The following is a 23,309-nucleotide window of genomic DNA, read 5'->3' on the forward strand; positions in this document are numbered from 1 at the left end:
TTAATAATTGTAGGTAGGTTGCGGCGACATTGGGGGTGGCAGATTAAAGGTTAATAAATATAATGTAGGTGTCGGCGATGTTGGGAGCAGCCGATTAGAGGTTCATAAGTATAATGTAGGTGGCGGCTGTGTCCGGAGCGGCAGATTAGGCGTTAATCCCCCATTGATTCATATGGGGAAATCTTGCACGAGCACGTTCAGCCAGCTCACCGCTAACGTAAGCAGCGCTGGTATTACAGTGAGATGTGAAGCTAAATTTTGCTCTCTGCTCACTTTTCTGCGGCTAACGCCGGGTTTGTAAAAACCCGTAATACCAGCGTTGCTTGTAGGTGAGCGGTGAGCATAAAATGCTCGTTAGCACCGCACAGCCTTACCGACAAAACTCGTAATCTAGCCGTAAGGTTGCAATATCCATTTCAACTATAGGGGGCACTAAAGGCACGTCGGCGCCGCTAAATATTCTCTGGTATTTCAGTTTTACTATTCACTTGTAATAATCATAGTGCGCTAGTGTTTAACTCTTAAGGATCAGAACAATTGTTTTGCCATATAACCAGGGCTTTTGTTTGTGGAGTACCTCCATATCATAGCAGCTAATATTTGTAATTAACATGTAAATACTCTAGTTATTACTACGGGGTGCTGCAGAATACATCAAGCATTATAAATACTCTAGTTATTACTACGGGGCGCTGCAGAATACATCAAGCATTGTAAATACTCTAGTTATTACTACGGGGCGCTGCAGAATACATCAAGCATTATAAATACTCTAGTTATTACTAGGGGGCGCTGCAGATTACATCAAGCATTGTAAATACTCTAGTTATTACTAGGGGGCGCTGCAGATTACATCAAGCATTATAAATACTCTAGTTATTACTAGGGGGCGCTGCAGATTACATCAAGCATTGTAAATACTCTAGTTATTACTAGGGGGCGCTGCAGATTACATCAAGCATTGTAAATACTCTAGTTATTACTAGGGGGCGCTGCAGAATATATCAAGCATTGTAAATACTCTAGTTATTACTAGGGGGCGCTGCAGATTACATCAAGCATTGTAAATACTCTAGTTATTACTAGGGGGCGCTGCAGAATATATCAAGCATTGTAAATACTCTAGTTATTACTAGGGGGCGCTGCAGAATACATCAAGCATTATAAATACTCTAGTTATTACTAGGGGGCGCTGCAGAATATACCAAGCATCGTAAATACTCTAGTTATTACTAGGGGCGCTGCAGAATATATCAAGCATTGTAAATACTCTAGTTATTACTAGGGGGCGCTGCAGAATATACCAAGCATTGTAAATACTCTAGTTATTACTAGGGGGTGCTGCAGAATATACCAAGCATTGTAAATACTCTAGTTATTACTAGGGGGCGCTGCAGAATATACCAAGCATTGTAAATACTCTAGTTATTACTAGGGGGTGCTGCAGAATATACCAAGCATTGTAAATACTCTAGTTATTACTAGGGGGCGCTGCAGAATACATCAAGCATTGTAAATACTCTAGTTATTACTAGGGGGCGCTGCAGAATATATCAAGCATTGTATATACTCTAGTTATTACTAGGGGGCGCTGCAGATTACATCAAGCATTGTAAATACTCTAGTTATTACTAGGGGGCGCTGCAGATTACATCAAGCATTGTAAATACTCTAGTTATTACTAGGGGGCGCTGCAGAATACATCAAGCATTGTAAATACTCTAGTTATTACTAGGGGGCGCTGCAGAATATACCAAGCATTGTAAATACTCTAGTTATTACTAGGGGGCGCTGCAGAATACATCAAGCATTATAAATACTCTAGTTATTACTAGGGGGGGGCTGCAGAATATATCAAGCATTGTAAATACTCTAGTTATTACTAGGGGGCGCTGCAGAATATACCAAGCATTGTAAATACTCTAGTTATTACTAGGGGGCGCTGCAGAATATATCAAGCATTGTAAATACTCTAGTTATTACTAGGGGGCGCTGCAGAATATACCAAGCATTGTAAATACTCTAGTTATTACTAGGGGGCGCTGCAGAATACATCAAGCATTATAAATACTCTAGTTATTACTAGGGGGCGCTGCAGAATATATCAAGCATTGTAAATACTCTAGTTATTACTAGGGGGCGCTGCAGAATATATCAAGCATTGTAAATACTCTAGTTATTACTAGGGGGTGCTGCAGAATACATCAAGCATTATAAATACTCTAGTTATTACTAGGGGGCGCTGCAGAATACATCAAGCATTATAAATACTCTAGTTATTACTAGGGGGTGTTGCAGAATATATCAAGCATTGTAAATACTCTAGTTATTACGAGGGGGCGCTGCAGAATATACCAAGCATTATAAATACTCTAGTTATTACTAGGGGGCGCTGCAGAATACATCTAGCATTATAAATACTCTAGTTATTACAAGGGGGCGCTGCAGAATACTTCAAGCATTATAAATACTCTACTTATTACTAGGGGGCGCTGCAGAATACATCAAGCATTATAAATACTCTAGTTATTTCTAGGGGGCGCTGCAGAATACATCAAGCATTGTAAATACTCTAGTTATTACTAGGGGGTGCTGCAGAATACATCAAGCATTATAAATACTCTAGTTATTACTAGGGGGTGCTGCAGAATATATCAAGCATTGTAAATACTCTAGTTATTACTAGGGGGCGCTGCAGAATACATCAAGCATTGTAAATACTCTAGTTATTTCTAGGGGGCGCTGCAGAATACATCAAGCATTATAAATACTCTAGTTATTACTAGGGGGCGCTGCAGAATACATCAAGCATTGTAAATACTCTAGTTATTTCTAGGGGGCGCTGCAGAATACATCAAGCATTGTAAATACTCTAGTTATTACTAGGGGGCGCTGCAGAATACATCAAGCATTATAAATACTCTAGTTATTACTAGGGGGCGCTGCAGAATATATCAAGCATTGTAAATACTCTAGTTATTACTAGGGGGCGCTGCAGAATATATCAAGCATTGTAAATACTCTAGTTATTACTAGGGGGCGCTGCAGAATACATCAAGCATTGTAAATACTCTAGTTATTACTAGGGGGTGCTGCAGAATACATCAAGCATTATAAATACTCTAGTTATTACTAGGGGGCGCTGCAGAATACATCAAGCATTATAAATACTCTAGTTATTACTAGGGGGCGCTGCAGAATATACCAAGCATTGTAAATACTCTAGTTATTACTAGGGGGCGCTGCAGAATATACCAAGCATTGTAAATACTCTAGTTATTACTAGGGGGTGCTGCAGAATATACCAAGCATTGTAAATACTCTAGTTATTACTAGGGGGCGCTGCAGAATATACCAAGCATTGTAAATACTCTAGTTATTACTAGGGGGTGCTGCAGAATATACCAAGCATTGTAAATACTCTAGTTATTACTAGGGGGCGCTGCAGAATACATCAAGCATTGTAAATACTCTAGTTATTACTAGGGGGCGCTGCAGAATATATCAAGCATTGTATATACTCTAGTTATTACTAGGGGGCGCTGCAGATTACATCAAGCATTGTAAATACTCTAGTTATTACTAGGGGGCGCTGCAGATTACATCAAGCATTGTAAATACTCTAGTTATTACTAGGGGGCGCTGCAGAATACATCAAGCATTGTAAATACTCTAGTTATTACTAGGGGGCGCTGCAGAATATACCAAGCATTGTAAATACTCTAGTTATTACTAGGGGGCGCTGCAGAATACATCAAGCATTATAAATACTCTAGTTATTACTAGGGGGGGGCTGCAGAATATATCAAGCATTGTAAATACTCTAGTTATTACTAGGGGGCGCTGCAGAATATACCAAGCATTGTAAATACTCTAGTTATTACTAGGGGGCGCTGCAGAATATATCAAGCATTGTAAATACTCTAGTTATTACTAGGGGGCGCTGCAGAATATACCAAGCATTGTAAATACTCTAGTTATTACTAGGGGGCGCTGCAGAATACATCAAACATTATAAATACTCTAGTTATTACTAGGGGGCGCTGCAGAATATATCAAGCATTGTAAATACTCTAGTTATTACTAGGGGGCGCTGCAGAATATATCAAGCATTGTAAATACTCTAGTTATTACTAGGGGGTGCTGCAGAATACATCAAGCATTATAAATACTCTAGTTATTACTAGGGGGCGCTGCAGAATACATCAAGCATTATAAATACTCTAGTTATTACTAGGGGGTGCTGCAGAATATATCAAGCATTGTAAATACTCTAGTTATTACGAGGGGGCGCTGCAGAATATACCAAGCATTATAAATACTCTAGTTATTACTAGGGGGCGCTGCAGAATACATCTAGCATTATAAATACTCTAGTTATTACAAGGGGGCGCTGCAGAATACATCAAGCATTATAAATACTCTACTTATTACTAGGGGGCGCTGCAGAATACATCAAGCATTATAAATACTCTAGTTATTTCTAGGGGGCGCTGCAGAATACATCAAGCATTGTAAATACTCTAGTTATTACTAGGGGGTGCTGCAGAATACATCAAGCATTATAAATACTCTAGTTATTACTAGGGGGTGCTGCAGAATATATCAAGCATTGTAAATACTCTAGTTATTACTAGGGGGCGCTGCAGAATACATCAAGCATTGTAAATACTCTAGTTATTTCTAGGGGGCGCTGCAGAATACATCAAGCATTATAAATACTCTAGTTATTACTAGGGGGCGCTGCAGAATACATCAAGCATTGTAAATACTCTAGTTATTTCTAGGGGGCGCTGCAGAATACATCAAGCATTGTAAATACTCTAGTTATTACTAGGGGGCGCTGCAGAATATATCAAGCATTATAAATACTCTAGTTATTACTAGGGGGCGCTGCAGAATACATCAAGCATTATAAATACTCTAGTTATTACTAGGGGGCGCTGCAGAATATATCAAGCATTGTAAATACTCTAGTTATTACTAGGGGGCGCTGCAGAATATATCAAGCATTGTAAATACTCTAGTTATTACTAGGGGGCGCTGCAGAATACATCAAGCATTGTAAATACTCTAGTTATTACTAGGGGGTGCTGCAGAATACATCAAGCATTATAAATACTCTAGTTATTACTAGGGGGCGCTGCAGAATACATCAAGCATTATAAATACTCTAGTTATTACTAGGGGGCGCTGCAGAATATACCAAGCATTGTAAATACTCTAGTTATTACTAGGGGGCGCTGCAGAATACATCAAGCATTATAAATACTCTAGTTATTACTAGGGGTCGCTGCAGAATATACCAAGCATTGTAAATACTCTAGTTATTGCTAGGGGGTGCTGCAGAATATATCAAGCATTGTAAATAGTCTAGTTATTACTAGGGGGCGCTGCAGAATATATCAAGCATTGTAAATACTCTAGTTATTACTAGGGGGTGCTGCAGAATATATCAAGCATTGTAAATACTCTAGTTATTACTAGGGGGCGCTGCAGAATACATCAAGCATTATAAATACTCTAGTTATTACTAGGGGGCTCTGCAGAATATATCAAGCATTGTAAATACTCTAGTTATTACTAGGGGGCGCTGCAGAATATATCAAGCATTGTAAATTCTCTAGTTATTACTAGGGGGCGCTGTAGAATATACCAAGCATTGTAAATACTCTAGTTATTACTAGGGGGCGCTGCAGAATATATCAAGCATTGTAAATACTCTAGTTATTACTAGGGGGCGCTGCAGAATATATCAAGCATTGTAAATACTCTAGTTATTACTAGGGGGCGCTGCAGAATACATCAAGCATTGTAAATACTCTAGTTATTACTAGGGGGCGCTGCAGAATATACCAAGCATTGTAAATACTCTAGTTATTACTAGGGGGCGCTGCAGAATACATCAAGCATTATAAATACTCTAGTTATTACTAGGGGGCTCTGCAGAATATATCAAGCATTGTAAATACTCTAGTTATTACTAGGGGGCGCTGCAGAATATATCAAGCATTGTAAATTCTCTAGTTATTACTAGGGGGCGCTGTAGAATATACCAAGCATTGTAAATACTCTAGTTATTACTAGGGGGCGCTGCAGAATATATCAAGCATTGTAAATACTCTAGTTATTACTAGGGGGCGCTGCAGAATATATCAAGCATTGTAAATACTCTAGTTATTACTAGGGGGCGCTGCAGAATACATCAAGCATTGTAAATACTCTAGTTATTACTAGGGGGCGCTGCAGAATATACCAAGCATTGTAAATACTCTAGTTATTACTAGGGGGCGCTGCAGAATACATCAAGCATTATAAATACTCTAGTTATTACTAGGGGTCGCTGCAGAATATACCAAGCATTGTAAATACTCTAGTTATTGCTAGGGGGTGCTGCAGAATATATCAAGCATTGTAAATAGTCTAGTTATTACTAGGGGGCGCTGCAGAATATATCAAGCATTGTAAATACTCTAGTTATTACTAGGGGGTGCTGCAGAATATATCAAGCATTGTAAATACTCTAGTTATTACTAGGGGGCGCTGCAGAATACATCAAGCATTATAAATACTCTAGTTATTACTAGGGGGCTCTGCAGAATATATCAAGCATTGTAAATACTCTAGTTATTACTAGGGGGCGCTGCAGAATATATCAAGCATTGTAAATTCTCTAGTTATTACTAGGGGGCGCTGTAGAATATACCAAGCATTGTAAATACTCTAGTTATTACTAGGGGGCGCTGCAGAATATATCAAGCATTGTAAATACTCTAGTTATTACTAGGGGGCGCTGCAGAATATATCAAGCATTGTAAATACTCTAGTTATTACTAGGGGGCGCTGCAGAATACATCAAGCATTGTAAATACTCTAGTTATTACTAGGGGGCGCTGCAGAATATATCCAGCATTGTAAATACTTTTTGTCCCTTTACTTTCACAAAAGGTACAGGCACAATATATCAATCAATAATCAATGAGTACCGGAACCCCCCACACACAAATATACACAGCATTTAACCTATAAAAGGTTGTGATCACAGCTTAAAAAGCAGTTTAACAATAGATTAAATATGTCACACTGACAGCTAACTGGGGTATATAGTGAGCTCTTATACAATATAACTGACGTACTTGATACAATAATGTAGGAAGTCCTTAACCATATCAGACAGCTACTGGTATAGTTAACCTGTCTTCTGTCTCTCACATTTGCACACATTTTCTTGCCCCCAGTCCTTTGGCTTTGACCTCCTGGCAAGGACAAATTACCACTGGCAGTTCTCATTCCTACGGGCAGAGCGCCTCCTACTGGAGGAGATGGATGAGGATGGAGGATGCCGTATGAAATGTTTACGAGCTGTTCGACAGTTAAAAGAAGACATATGGTGTCCGGCAAGTCAACCAGTTATCACCTCTCACCACCTACAGGTATGTATATGTAATGCCACCATGCACAAAGGCCCGATAGCTCTCATCTGTGTCACTGTGTCACTCTGCAGGGGAGGGACAGACCCCATGTCACATAGCTCCCTTGTGTCTGTGTCACTGTTTCAGTGGCAGGGGAGGGACAGACCTCATGTCCTATAGCTTCCTTGTGTCTGTACCACTGTGTTACCCTGCAGGGGAGGGACAGAACTCATGTCCCATAGCTCCCTCCTGTTTGTCACATTGTTACCTGCAGGGGACAGACAGACCCCATGTCACATAGCTCCCTTGTGTCTGTGTCACCTGCAGGGGAGGGACAGACCTCATATCCCATAGCTTCCTCCTGTCTGAGTCACTGTGTCACCTGCAGGGGAGGGACAGACCCAATGTCCTATAGCTCCCTCTTGTTTGTGTCACCTGCAGGGGAGGGACAGACTACATGTCCTATAGCTCCCTCCTGTCTGTTTCACCTGCAGGGGAGGGACAGATCTCATGTCCTATAGCTCCCTCCTGTCTGTGTCACCTGCAGGGGAAGGACAGACCCAATGTCCTATTTCTCCCTCCTGTCTGTGTCACCTGCAGGGGAAGGACAGACCCAATGTCCTATAGCTCCCTCCTGTCTGTGTCACCTGCAGGGGAAGGACAGACCCCATGTCCTATAGCTCCCTCCTGGCTGTGTCACCTTCAGGGGAGGGACAGATCTCATGTCCTATAGCTCCCTCCTGTCTGTGTCACCTGCAGGGGAGGTACAGACTACATGTCCTATAGCTCCCTCCTGTCTGTGTCACCTGCAGGGGAAGGACAGACCCAATGTCCTATAGCTCCCTCCTGGCTGTGTCACCTGCAGGGGAAGGACAGACCCAATGTCCTATAGCTCCCTCCTGTCTGTGTCACCTGCAGGGAAGGACAGACGACATGTCCTATAGCTCCCTCCTGTCTGTGTCACCTGCAGGGAAGGACAGACCTCATGTCCTATAGCTCCCTCCTGTCTGTGTCACCTGTAGGGGAGGGACAGACTACATGTCCTATAGCTCCCTCCTGTCTGTGTCACCTGCAGGGGAAGTACAGACTACATGTCCTATAGCTCCCTCCTGTCTGTGTCACCTGCAGGGGAGGGACAGATCTCATGTCCTATAGCTCCCTCCTGTGTCACCTGCAGGGGAAGGACAGACTACGTGTCCTATAGCTCCCTCCTGTGTCACCTGCAGGGGAAGGACAGACTACATGACTTATAGCTCCCTCCTGTCTATGTCACCTGTAGGGGAGGGACAGACTACATGACATATAGCTCCCTCTTGTGCCACCTCTAGGGAGGGACAGATCTCATGTCCTATAGCTCCCTCCTGTCTGTGTCTCCTGCAGGGGAGTGACAGATCTCATGTCCTATAGCTTCCTCCTGTCTGTGTCACCTGCAGGGGAGGGACAGATCTCATGTCCTATAGCTCCCTCCTGTCTGTGTCACCTGCAGGGGAGGTACAGACTACATGTCCTATAGCTCCCTCCTGTCTGTGTCACCTGCAGGGGAGGTACAGACTACATGTCCTATAGCTCTCTCCTGTGTCCCCCTTGTGTCCTATAGCTCCCTCCTGTCTTTGTCACCTGCAGGGGAGGGACGGATCTTATATCCTAAAGCTCCCTCCTGTCTGTGTCACCTGCAGGGGAGGGACAAATCTCATGTCCTATAGCTCCCTCCTGTCTGTGTCACCTGTAGGGGAGGGACAGATCTCATGTCCTATAGTTCCCTCCTGTCTGTGTCACCTGCAGGGGAAGGACAGACTACATGTCCTATAGCTCCCTCCTGTGTCACCTGCAGGGGAAGGACAGACTACATGACCTATAGCTCCCTCCTGTGTCACCTGCAGGGGAGGTACAGACTACATGTCCTATAGCTCCCTCCTGTGTCACCTGCAGGGGAAGGACAGACTACATGTCCTATAGCTCCCTCCTGTGTCACCTGCAGGGGAAGGACAGACTACATGTCCTATAGCTCCCTCCTGTGTCACCTGTAGGGGAGGTACAGACTACATGTCCTATAGCTCCCTCCTGTGTCACCTGCAGGGGAAGGACAGACTACATGTCCTATAGCTCCCCCCTGTGTCACCTGCAGGGGAAGGACAGACTACATGTCCTATAGCTCCCTCCTGTGTCACCTGCAGGGGAGGGACAGACTACATGTCCGATAGCTCCCTCCTGTCTGTGTCACCTGTAGGATAGGGAGAGACCTCATGTCCTATAGCTCCCTCCTGTCTGTGTCACCTGCAGGGGAAGGACAGACCCCATGTCTTATAGCTCCCTCCTGGCTGTGTCACCTGCAGAGGAGGGACAGATCTCATGTCCTATAGCTCCCTCCTGTCTGTGTCACCTGCAGGGGAAGGACAGACCCCATGTCCTATAGCTCCCTCCTGTCTGTGTCACCTGCAGGGAAGGACAGACTACATGTCCTATAGCTCCCTCCTGTCTGTGTCACCTGCAAGGAAGGGACAGACCTCATGTCCTATAGCTCCCTCCTGCCTGTGTCACCTGCAGGGGAGGTACAGACTACATGTCCTATAGCTCCCTCCTGTCTGTGTCACCTGCAGGGGAGGGACAGATCTCATGTCCTATAGCTCCCTCCTGTCTGTGTCACCTGCAGGGGAGGTACAGACTACATGTCCTATAGCTCCCTCCTGTCTGTGTCACCTGCAGGGGAGGGACAGATCTCATGTCCTATAGCTCCCTCCTGTCTATGTCACCTGTAGGGGAGGGACAGATCCCATGTCCTATAGCTTCCTCCTGTCTGTGTCACCTGCAGGGGAAGGACAGACCCCATGTCCTATAGCTCCCTCCTATCAGTGTCACATGCAGGGGAGGGACAGATCTCATGTCCTATAGCTCCCTCATGTCTGTGTCACCTGCAGGGGAGGGACAAATATCATGTCCTATAGCTCCCTCCTGTCTGTGTCACCTGCAGGGGAGGGACAGACTATATGTCCTATAGCTCCCTCCTGTCTGTGTCAACTGCAGGGGAGGGACAGACTACATGTCCTATAGCTCCCTCCTGTCTGTGTCACCTGCAGGGGAGGGACAGACTACATGTCCTATAGCTCCCTCCTGTTTGTGTCACCTGCAGGGGAGGGACAGATCTCATGTCCCATAGCTCCCTCCTGTCTGTGTCACCTGCAGGGGAGGGACAGATCTCATGTCCCATAGCTCCCTCCTGTCTGTTTCACCTGCAGGGGAGGGACAGACTACATGTCCTATAGCTCCCTCCTGTTTGTGTCACCTGCAGGGGAGGGGCAGATCTCATGTCCTATAGCTCCCTCCTGTGTCACCTGCAGGGGGTGGACAGACTACATGTCCTATAGCTCCCTCCTGTCTGTGTCACCTGCAGGGGAGTGACAGATCTCATGTCCTATAGCTCTCTCCTGTGTCCCCCTTGTGTCCTATAGCTCCCTCCTGTCTGTGTCACCTGCAGGGGAGGGACAGACTACATGTCCTATAGCTCCCTCCTGTCTGTGTCACCTGCAGGGGAGGGACAGACTACATGTCCTATAGCTCCCTCCTGTCTGTGTCAACTGCAGGGGAGGGACAGACTACATGTCCTATAGCTCCCTCCTGTCTGTGTCACCTGCAGGGGAGGGACAGACTACATGTCCTATAGCTCCCTCCTGTTTGTGTCACCTGCAGGGGAGGGACAGATCTCATGTCCCATAGCTCCCTCCTGTCTGTGTCACCTGCAGGGGAGGGACAGATCTCATGTCCCAAAGCTCCCTCCTGTCTGTGTCACCTGCAGGGGAGGGACAGACTACATGTCCTATAGCTCCCTCCTGTTTGTGTCACCTGCAGGGGAGGGGCAGATCTCATGTCCTATAGCTCTCTCCTGTGTCCCCCTTGTGTCCTATAGCTCCCTCCTGTCTTTGTCACCTGCAGGGAGGGACAGAGCCCATGTCCTATAGCTCCCTCCTGTGTCCCCCTTGTGTCCTATAGCTCCCTCCTGTCTTTGTCACCTGCAGGGGAGGGACAGATCTCATGTCCTATAGCTCCCTCCTGTCTGTGTCACCTGCAGGGGAGGTACAGACTTCATGTCCTATAGCTCCCTCCTGTCTGTGTCACCTGCAGGGGAGGGACAGATCTCATGTCCTATAGCTCCCTCCTGTCTGTGTCACCTGCAGGGGAGGTACAGACCTCATGTCCTATAGCTCCCTCCTGTGTCACCTGCAGGGGAAGGACAGACTACATGTCCTATAGCTCCCTCCTGTGTCACCTGCAGGGGAAGGACAGACTACATGTCCTATAGCTCCCTCCTGTCTGTGTCACCTGCAGGGGAGGTACAGACCTCATGTCCTATAGCTCCCTCCTGTGTCACCTGCAGGGGAAGGACAGACTACATGACCTATAGCTCCCTCCTGTGTAACCTGCAGGGGAAGGACAGACCCAATGTCCTATAGCTCCCTCCTGTGTCACCTGCAGGGGAAGGACAGACCCCATGTCCTATAGCTCCCTCCTGTCTGTGTCACCTGCAGGGGAGGGACAGATCTCATGTCTTATAGCTCCCTCCTCTCTGTGTCACCTGCAGGGGAGGGACAGATCTCATGTCCTATAGCTCCCTCCTGTCTGTGTCACCTGCAGGGGATGGACAGACTACATGACCTATAGCTCCCTCCTGTCTATGTCACCTGTAGGGGAGGTACAGACTACATGTCCTATAGCTCCCTCCTGTCTGTGTCACCTGCAGGGGAGGTACAGACTACATGACCTATAGCTCCCTCCTGTCTATGTCACCTGTAGGGGAGGTACAGACTACATGTCCTATAGCTCCCTCCTGTCTGTGTCACCTGCAGGGGAGGTACAGACTACATGTCCTATAGCTCTCTCCTGTGTCCCCCTTGTGTCCTATAGCTCCCTCCTGTCTTTGTCACCTGCAGGGGAGGGACAGAGCCCATGTCCTATAGCTCCCTCCTGTGTCACCTGCAGGGGAGGTACAGACTACATGTCCTATAGCTCCCTCCTGTGTCACCTGCAGGGGAGGTACAGACTACATGTCCTATAGCTCCCTCCTGTGTCACCTGCAGGGGAAGGACAGACTACATGTCCTATAGCTCCCTCCTGTGTCACCTGCAGGGGAGGGACAGACTACATGTCCGATAGCTCCCTCCTGTCTGTGTCACCTGTAGCATAGGGAGAGACCTCATGTCCTATAGCTCCCTCCTGTCAGTGTCACCTGTAGGGGAGGGACAGATCTCATGTCCTATAGCTCCCTCCTGTCTGTGTCACCTGCAGGGGAGGTACAGACTACATGTCTATAGCTCCCTCCTGTCTGTCACCTGTAGGGGAGGGACAGATCTCATGTCCTATAGCTCCCTCCTGTCGGTGTCACCTGTAGGAGAGGGACAGACTACATGTCCTATAGCTCCCTCCTGTGTCACCTTCAGGGGAAGGACAGACTACATGTCCTATAGATCCCTCCTGTGTCACCTGCAGGGGAGGAACAGACTACATGTCCGATAGCTCCCTCCTGTCTGTGTCACCTGTAGGATAGGGAGAGACCTCATGTTCGATAGCTCCCTCCTGTCTGTGTCACCTGTAGGATAGGGAGAGACCTGATGTCCTATAGCTCCCTCGTGTCTGTGTCACCTGCAGGGGAGGTACAGACTACATGTCCTATAGCTCCCTCCTGTCTGTGTCACCTGCAGGGGAGGTACAAACTACATGTCCTATAGCTCCCTCCTGTCTGTGTCACCTGCAGGGGAGGGACAGATCTCATGTCCTATAGCTCCCTCCTGTCTGTGTCACCTGCAGGGGAGGGACAAATCTCATGTCCTATAGCTCCCTCCTGTCGGTGTCACCTGCAGAAGAGGGACAGACTACATGTCCTATAGCTCCCTCCTGTGTCACCTGCAGGGGAAGGACAGACTACATGTCCTATAGCTCCCTCCTGTGTCACCTGCAGGGGAGGGACAGACTACATGTCCGATAGCTCCCTCCTGTCTGTGTCACCTGTAGGATAGGGAGAGACCTCATGTTCGATAGCTCCCTCCTGTCTGTGTCACCTGTAGGATAGGGAGAGACCTCATGTCCTATAGCTCCCTCCTGTCTGTGTCACCTGCAGGGGAGGGACAGACCCCATGTCCTATAGCTCCCTCCTGTCTGTGTCACCTGCAGGGGAGGGACAAATCTCATGTCCTATAGCTCCCTCCTGTCTGTGTCACGTGCAGGAGAGGGACAGACTACATGACCTATAGCTCCCTCTTGTGTCACCTCTAGGGAGGGACAGATCTCATGTCCTATAGCTCCCTCCTGTCTGTGTCACCTGCAGGGGAAGGACAGACCCCATGTCCTATAGCTCCCTCCTGTCTGTGTCACCTGCAGGGAAGGACAGACTACATGTCCTATAGCTCCCTCCTGTCTGTGTCACCTGCAAGGAAGGGACAGACCTCATGTCCTATAGCTCCCTCCTGCCTGTGTCACCTGCAGGGGAGGTACAGACTACATGTCCTATAGCTCCCTCCTGTCTGTGTCACCTGCAGGGGAGGGACAGATCTCATGTCCTATAGCTCCCTCCTGTCTGTGTCACCTGCAGGGGAGGTACAGACTACATGTCCTATAGCTCCCTCCTGTCTGTGTCACCTGCAGGGGAGGGACAGATCTCATGTCCTATAGCTCCCTCCTGTCTATGTCACCTGTAGGGGAGGGACAGATCCCATGTCCTATAGCTTCCTCCTGTCTGTGTCACCTGCAGGGGAAGGACAGACCCCATGTCCTATAGCTCCCTCCTATCAGTGTCACATGCAGGGGAGGGACAGATCTCATGTCCTATAGCTCCCTCATGTCTGTGTCACCTGCAGGGGAGGGACAAATATCACGTCCTATAGCTCCCTCCTGTCTGTGTCACCTGCAGGGGAGGGACAGACTATATGTCCTATAGCTCCCTCCTGTCTGTGTCAACTGCAGGGGAGGGACAGACTACATGTCCTATAGCTCCCTCCTGTCTGTGTCACCTGCAGGGGAGGGACAGACTACATGTCCTATAGCTCCCTCCTGTTTGTGTCACCTGCAGGGGAGGGACAGATCTCATGTCCCATAGCTCCCTCCTGTCTGTGTCACCTGCAGGGGAGGGACAGATCTCATGTCCCATAGCTCCCTCCTGTCTGTGTCACCTGCAGGGGAGGGACAGACTACATGTCCTATAGCTCCCTCCTGTTTGTGTCACCTGCAGGGGAGGGGCAGATCTCATGTCCTATAGCTCCCTCCTGTGTCACCTGCAGGGGGTGGACAGACTACATGTCCTATAGCTCCCTCCTGTCTGTGTCACCTGCAGGGGAGTGACAGATCTCATGTCCTATAGCTCTCTCCTGTGTCCCCCTTGTGTCCTATAGCTCCCTCCTGTCTGTGTCACCTGCAGGGGAGGGACAGACTACATGTCCTATAGCTCCCTCCTGTCTGTGTCACCTGCAGGGGAGGGACAGACTACATGTCCTATAGCTCCCTCCTGTCTGTGTCACCTGCAGGGGAGGGACAGACTACATGTCCTATAGCTCCCTCCTGTCTGTGTCAACTGCAGGGGAGGGACAGACTACATGTCCTATAGCTCCCTCCTGTCTGTGTCACCTGCAGGGGAGGGACAGACTACATGTCCTATAGCTCCCTCCTGTTTGTGTCACCTGCAGGGGAGGGACAGATCTCATGTCCCATATCTCCCTCCTGTCTGTGTCACCTGCAGGGGAGGGACAGATCTCATGTCCCAAAGCTCCCTCCTGTCTGTGTCACCTGCAGGGGAGGGACAGACTACATGTCCTATAGCTCCCTCCTGTTTGTGTCACCTGCAGGGGAGGGGCAGATCTCATGTCCTATAGCTCTCTCCTGTGTCCCCCTTGTGTCCTATAGCTCCCTCCTGTCTTTGTCACCTGCAGGGAGGGACAGAGCCCATGTCCTATAGCTCCCTCCTGTCTGTGTCACCTGCAGGGGAGGGACAGATCTCATGTCCTATAGCTCCCTCCTGTCTGTGTCACCTGCAGGGGAGGTACAGACTTCATGTCCTATAGCTCCCTCCTGTCTGTGTCACCTGCAGGGGAGGGACAGATCTCATGTCCTATAGCTCCCTCCTGTCTGTGTCACCTGCAGGGGAGGTACAGACCTCATGTCCTATAGCTCCCTCCTGTGTCACCTGCAGGGGAAGGACAGACTACATGTCCTATAGCTCCCTCCTGTCTGTGTCACCTGCAGGGGAGGTACAGACCTCATGTCCTATAGCTCCCTCCTGTGTCACCTGCAGGGGAAGGACAGACTACATGACCTATAGCTCCCTCCTGTGTAACCTGCAGGGGAAGGACAGACCCAATGTCCTATAGCTCCCTCCTGTGTCACCTGCAGGGGAAGGACAGACCCCATGTCCTATAGCTCCCTCCTGTCTGTGTCACCTGCAGGGGAGGGACAGATCTCATGTCTTATAGCTCCCTCCTCTCTGTGTCACCTGCAGGGGAGGGACAGATCTCATGTCCTATAGCTCCCTCCTGTCTGTGTCACCTGCAGGGGATGGACAGACTACATGACCTATAGCTCCCTCCTGTCTATGTCACCTGTAGGGGAGGTACAGACTACATGTCCTATAGCTCCCTCCTGTCTGTGTCACCTGCAGGGGAGGTACAGACTACATGACCTATAGCTCCCTCCTGTCTATGTCACCTGTAGGGGAGGTACAGACTACATGTCCTATAGCTCCCTCCTGTCTGTGTCACCTGCAGGGGAGGTACAGACTACATGTCCTATAGCTCTCTCCTGTGTCCCCCTTGTGTCCTATAGCTCCCTCCTGTCTTTGTCACCTGCAGGGGAGGGACAGAGCCCATGTCCTATAGCTCCCTCCTGTGTCACCTGCAGGGGAGGTACAGACTACATGTCCTATAGCTCCCTCCTGTGTCACCTGCAGGGGAGGTACAGACTACATGTCCTATAGCTCCCTCCTGTGTCACCTGCAGGGGAAGGACAGACTACATGTCCTATAGCTCCCTCCTGTGTCACCTGCAGGGGAGGGACAGACTACATGTCCGATAGCTCCCTCCTGTCTGTGTCACCTGTAGCATAGGGAGAGACCTCATGTCCTATAGCTCCCTCCTGTCAGTGTCACCTGTAGGGGAGGGACAGATCTCATGTCCTATAGCTCCCTCCTGTCTGTGTCACCTGCAGGGGAGGTACAGACTACATGTCTATAGCTCCCTCCTGTCTGTCACCTGTAGGGGAGGGACAGATCTCATGTCCTATAGCTCCCTCCTGTCGGTGTCACCTGTAGGAGAGGGACAGACTACATGTCCTATAGCTCCCTCCTGTGTCACCTTCAGGGGAAGGACAGACTACATGTCCTATAGATCCCTCCTGTGTCACCTGCAGGGGAGGAACAGACTACATGTCCGATAGCTCCCTCCTGTCTGTGTCACCTGTAGGATAGGGAGAGACCTCATGTTCGATAGCTCCCTCCTGTCTGTGTCACCTGTAGGATAGGGAGAGACCTGATGTCCTATAGCTCCCTCGTGTCTGTGTCACCTGCAGGGGAGGTACAGACTACATGTCCTATAGCTCCCTCCTGTCTGTGTCACCTGCAGGGGAGGTACAAACTACATGTCCTATAGCTCCCTCCTGTCTGTGTCACCTGCAGGGGAGGGACAGATCTCATGTCCTATAGCTCCCTCCTGTCTGTGTCACCTGCAGGGGAGGGACAAATCTCATGTCCTATAGCTCCCTCCTGTCGGTGTCACCTGCAGAAGAGGGACAGACTACATGTCCTATAGCTCCCTCCTGTGTCACCTGCAGGGGAAGGACAGACTACATGTCCTATAGCTCCCTCCTGTGTCACCTGCAGGGGAGGGACAGACTACATGTCCGATAGCTCCCTCCTGTCTGTGTCACCTGTAGGATAGGGAGAGACCTCATGTTCGATAGCTCCCTCCTGTCTGTGTCACCTGTAGGATAGGGAGAGACCTCATGTCCTATAGCTCCCTCCTGTCTGTGTCACCTGCAGGGGAGGGACAGACCCCATGTCCTATAGCTCCCTCCTGTCTGTGTCACCTGCAGGGGAGGGACAAATCTCATGTCCTATAGCTCCCTCCTGTCTGTGTCACGTGCAGGAGAGGGACAGACTACATGACCTATAGCTCCCTCTTGTGTCACCTCTAGGGAGGGACAGATCTCATGTCCTATAGCTCCCTCCTGTCTGTGTCACCTGCAGGGGAGGGACAGATCTCATGTCCTATAGCTCCCTCCTGTCTGTGTCACCTGCAGGGGAGTTGTCTGAGTCTTTCTGCTGGGTGAGGGACAGTTTGTGTAACGTCAGTCTGTATTAAAGAGACACTTAAGTCAAAATGAAACTTTGATTCAGGAAGAGCATGAGTTTTAAGAGACTTTCTAATTTGTGCATGTGCACAAGTTCATAGGGTATACTAGGTCTGTGATTGGCTGATGGCTGTCACATGATACATGATACATTTCCTGCTTAAATGTTATGACATTATCTTTATATTATGCAATTCTACTGTATTTAGAGGTCTAACACTTGTTCTTTCTAACAGATGATTGTGCTTTGGGCATGTGAAAAACACCCCTCAACAAAAGCCTGGAAAGATTTTGCTCGCTGTTTCTTGAGAGTTGTTCGTAGACTCTTAAAATGTTCAAAACAGAGATTCCTACGTCATTACTTTATCCGCAATGCTAATCTCCTGAAAAATGCAGATGCTACACAACTTGATATCCTCGCTGGCAAACTGGTGATCTTCTTAAAGAACCCCTCTATAAAATCTGCTTTATACACAGTGAACTCTTCAGTTTGCTAGTATCTCAATATCACACAATATGAGCTCTACCAAGAACATGAGCCATCTGCTGACCCCAGGCAAACTGAGCAGATATTATCCCCTGTAGACCAAGTGCAGGCAACACATGGAGATGAGACCTCTTGTCTGTATGCTGAGCATTCACCCACTTGACTCCCCCCTAGCAGATCATATATTATCCCCAATATACCAAGAACAGGTCACCCGTGGAACTGAGACCTCTTGCCCATCTTGTCTGTATGCTGAGCATTCACCCACTTGACTCCACCCTAGCAGATCATATATTATCCCCAATATACCAAGAACAGGTCACCCATGGAACTGAGACCTCTTGTCCATATGCTGAGTATTCACCCACTTGCAGACCACACCCTAGTGGATCATATATTATCCCCTATAGACCAAGAGCAGGCCACCAATGGAGCTCAGACCTCTTCCCACCCTAGCAGAGTGGAAATGTTTTATGAAATTGCTCCAAGAGACAGTAGATCAAGTTAACTGAGATTAAAAGGATATTTAAATAATGAAATCCAGGACTATATCACATTGGTGTGCTGCAGTAACCCATGTAGGGTTACCAACATGGCTGTTTTTTTTAAGTATCAGGTAAATAGATCTTTACATAGCCCACAGGTTATTAGTAGGTACATCATAGCCAGGGACATACACATCTAACAGATTAATTCCACCTTTATTAGTTAAACTTTTCATACATATTCTAGTAATCATGGAAACGTTATTATGTGGTAATAGCTGCTAATTACTATTCAGCTAATTCACCTGGGAGTTACATCTCAATGCAGCCTTATACCCTCTGTTATATACACAGGGATTGTGGGGGGGGTCCCTTTGTGTATTTTATGTTGTTACGCACTGAATTAGTAAAGCAGTTACAGTTAGTAATTGTGCTTTTTTCCCCTCTTTTTTTAAATTCCTCAACTGCTCCTTTGTTACTGAGAGCAGCTGTCATTTGTCTTCTTCCTGAGGGTTCAGATATTTGTATTACTCATTACGCCGGGCTAGAGTTTTATGCAGTGCGTTATTATTTACTGGAGGTTTCCCTTTTATACTTATTGACCAAGGGTTCCGACTTTATTCTACAAGGTCCCAGTAGCATTGTTTCTAAACATTTTATGTACTGGAGGTTTCCCTTTTATACCTATTGACCAAGGGTTCCGACTTTATTCTACAAGGTCCCAGTAGCATTGTTTCTAAACATTTTATGTACTGGAGGTTTCCCTTTTATACTTATTGACCAAGGGTTCCGACTTTATTCTACAAGGTCCCAGTAGCATTGTTTCTAAACATTTTATGTACTGGAGGTTTCCCTTTTATACTTATTGACCAAGGGTTCCGACTTTATTCTACAAGGTCCCAGTAGCATTGTTTCTAAACATTTTATGTACTGGAGGTTTCCCTTTTATACTTATTGACCACGGGTTCCGACTTTATTCTACAAGGTCGCAGTAGCATTGTTTCTAAACATTTTATGTACTGGTTTTCCAGGTATTTACAGTAAACAAATAAAATGAAAAGAAATGTGGTGGTTACCTTCACTTATTTTATTTGTCTGTGTTCTTTCATGGGCCATACTGACCTGTGTCCCCACTACCTTACAATCACAGAGATTACAAGTTGTGCGCTAAACCCGGTGCACAAATAATAAATATGTAGTGGTATTGAAGTTGCGCTGCCATTATAAGTTACAGAAAAACCTTCTTGTGCTGTGCGTTAAGCGCCATTCCGCACAAAAGCCAAGACCTGACTTGACGTGCTCGTGCACTTCCCCCCCATAGATATCAATGGAGAGTGCTAGAAAAAAATTAACACCTGCGATTGCATAATGGCGATCACTATAACGCAATCCCCATTGATGTCTATGGGGACACGAAGGTTATGAAAGAACACCCTAGCATGAGCTCCTAGTCTACATACCGCCGCCCCCCCGACATCGACGACTCTAAATAAATTTATTAACCCATAATCTGCCGTGCCCTGACATTGCCGACACTAATTAAAGTTATTAACCCCTAATCTGCCGCACACCCGCATCGCTAACACCTAAATAAACATATTAACCCCTAAACCGCCGGCCTCTCACATCGCAAATACTAAATTAAACTATTAACCCCTAAACCGCCAGCCTCCCACATTGCAAATACCAAACTAAGGACAACAATCATGAAGCGTTCCCCATGTGCAGAATCCAAATGGGAAGATTCCTAAGCTTACATTCCTGCTTTACAAAATTACAGATGATAATGAAGTTAAATAGATTATAGGAGTACATATTTAAGTATATTAATACTGCATGCTCTGATTCATGAATATAATTTTGAATAGACTATCCCTTTAAGAAATATGTCAAATCCTCATATTAAAGAGACAAATGCAGATATAATATAATCCTTAAAATAAAGATACATTATCAATACATACAATCCCCTGAGATTGCACACTTGAATGGCATGGTTACCTGATAGAAAATAATATAGAAAAATAAGTCAGAGGAAATAAGTTGTTTATGAAGATGAGTTTTATTATTACAGATTTTTCTATGTGAAAATCATTGAACATATTTATTCAATACAAAACAATGACACATTAAAGTATAATGTGTCATAGTACTAATATTTATAAAATATATGTAATGTGATGTCTGCTAAAGCAGATAATACATTTGCAATATTTAGACTATTAACCAAAATACATAAGTGCTAAATATTACATACATCAAGAGATATGAAGTATTGTCTTTAACATGGAGTTATTAAAAGAATTTAAAAGTGCATTGTGCATTGGTCCCAGGGAGAGTCTGTGTCTGTTCATATGATAACAATAAAAGTTTAGTGGGAGATACTCTTCAAATATGCAAACTACGATGCAAGCAAATATGCATAATTTTTTCGTGTTGTGTCCGGGACTTACCCCATATGAGCTCCAGTCGCCCCCTTCTTAACGAACCTTCTGTGTCAGAGTTCTGGGCTGCCGGAGGACCTACACAGTCACGATCTAAGGTATATCGATGGGCTAATAGCTCCAAAAGACATCCGGCACTCACATGCGGCTTTAGCAGCGTTCCTGTCTTGCCAAGCGCGTCCTCTGACGTCAGTCGTGACGTGACGGGAATCTCCAGTCGGGGGGCGGTGCTCACTCTTCACCCGGGTTTAACAACAGGTTACTAATACACAGAGGCTAAGCAGATCCAAGTGCTGGTGCAAAAGCGAAAAAGTCACAAAGAAGGGCAGGATCCAGCTTTAGTTCAAAATAAAATCCAACTTTTATTGGGCTCAGTTAAAACGCCAAATAGGCTAGAAGACAGCATACAAGATAGGTGTGTGTGAGCGTGACACCAAAGCTTACATGTTTCGGCACGCAGCCGTAATCATAGCCATAGGTGTCATGCAGGTGAATGCATTCTTAAAAAATCAGTGATACAATACAATTGGACAAAAGGTATATACAAAGCACGCCCACACTCCACAAATTTGAAGAATTATTAACTCTTTGTTCCCTGGACTTAACAACAGTAGTATACTTGCTATTTGGTACACATTAGGGAATTATTATGTTAGTGAAAAATTATAGTACTCAAAGTAGAGTGGTATGGTAAGCAAACATATAAAACAGATTATGTAATGAATATTCTGTACAAAAAAACGTTAGTTCTAAAATTTCTAAAGACCACTACTAAATTTAATACCTATAAGCTATATGTAACAAAATAATGTAGGTAATATTCTATCAAATGAATTCAATTTAATTTATATATTTATAACTTTTTTAATATTCCCTGTTAGGGAAATATTATTGTACCACAGAAATGTTACAAACAGATGAGCACTTTCAGGGAGAGAGGAACTTTAATCTGCCCTGTGTTATTGCTGAATAAATATTCTAGCATTTATGCTCATGTGTGTAACATATCTCTGCTATAATCTGTATAGAACCACAGAAATGTAGAAATGTATAGATCCCATATATTAAATATAGTATAAGGGAAATAGAAGATAGGGGAAAAATAAAAATAAAAAGAAAACAAACACAGAAATGGAAGTTCAAAATACCAAATACAAAAAGCACTAAGCTAAATGTATAAGTTGAGTATGTAAAAGGATGGTGAAATATGAGATATGTAAATAAGTTCACTGTATGTATTATACTTATATTCAACATGTTATCCTAATAAATGAAACGTGTCACATGTCATTTACAGCTGAATGAAGGTATATGTGGCAAGTATAGTATCAGGAGAGACACCAATGCTATTCCCAAAAGTTGATTAAATCGTATCTCGAATTTAATCCTAAAGGTAACCTTGTTCTCAAAGTGTAGATCCAATACACTTCTCTTTTCGCAAGTATAGTTTCAAGGTTGCCTCCTCTCTTGGGCACCTTGGCTTGTTCAATTGCCACCCATCTGAGAGAGTTCAAACTACAACTATGTTTGGTAGCAAAATGTTGAACCAGAGGTGTACTGGATGTACCTTTAGTGATAGTTGAGAAGTGTTCTCTAATATGGGAATTTATATCCCTAGAGGTTAACCCTACATATTGGACCCTGCACATAGTGCATACGATGACATATATGACATCAGTGCTTTGGCAATTAAGGCAGGATTTAATGGGGTATGTCTGACCTGTTATTGTAGAGGTAAATTCTTTTGTAACCCAGACAAAGTCACAGGGTTTGCACTTTCTGTGCCCACATTTAAACATACCTGAGTGTTGTAACCAGGAACTATTGTGTCGTGATGTCTGTTTTAATTCTGTTGGGGACAGAATGGATGCCAATGTAGGACTTTTTTTATAAGAGCACCTAACCCCTTGTTTTACGGTTTCTACCAGCATATCGTCAGCTGCCAGTAGAGGAAAATGTTTCCTAACTATATTACAGATCTGGGGATACTGTGTGCTGAAAGTTGTCACAAAGTGTACACCTTTAAAGTCATTATGTGTGGTTTTGGGTTTGTCTACCAGAAGTTGGTCCCTATCCAGCTTATCAACAGCTAGTCTAGCTTGTTTGATATGTCTACGGGCATATTTTCTATCTTTGAGTCTCTTTTCTAGACACTCAGCCTCAT

At 45.9% G+C, this 23,309-nt stretch overlaps 1 protein-coding gene across 1 annotated transcript in view; it reads left to right on the plus strand.

Annotated features, from left to right (window-relative positions):
- The window catches only part of MAB21L3 (mab-21 like 3), a 176,481-nt gene extending 156,712 nt beyond the window's left edge, over positions 1 to 19,769 (plus strand). Inside the window, exons 5-6 of the mRNA XM_053705720.1 lie at positions 7,239 to 7,433; positions 17,966 to 19,769. Coding sequence (XP_053561695.1) covers positions 7,239 to 7,433; positions 17,966 to 18,226 — 456 coding nt within the window. The 3' untranslated portion in view covers positions 18,227 to 19,769. The remainder of the gene's footprint in view (positions 1 to 7,238; positions 7,434 to 17,965) is intronic.
- The last annotated feature ends 3,540 nt before the right edge of the window (positions 19,770 to 23,309 follow it).

The sequence above is a fragment of the Bombina bombina genome, chromosome 3 (assembly GCF_027579735.1).
Source record: "Bombina bombina isolate aBomBom1 chromosome 3, aBomBom1.pri, whole genome shotgun sequence".
Classification (NCBI taxonomy): domain Eukaryota; kingdom Metazoa; phylum Chordata; class Amphibia; order Anura; family Bombinatoridae; genus Bombina; species Bombina bombina.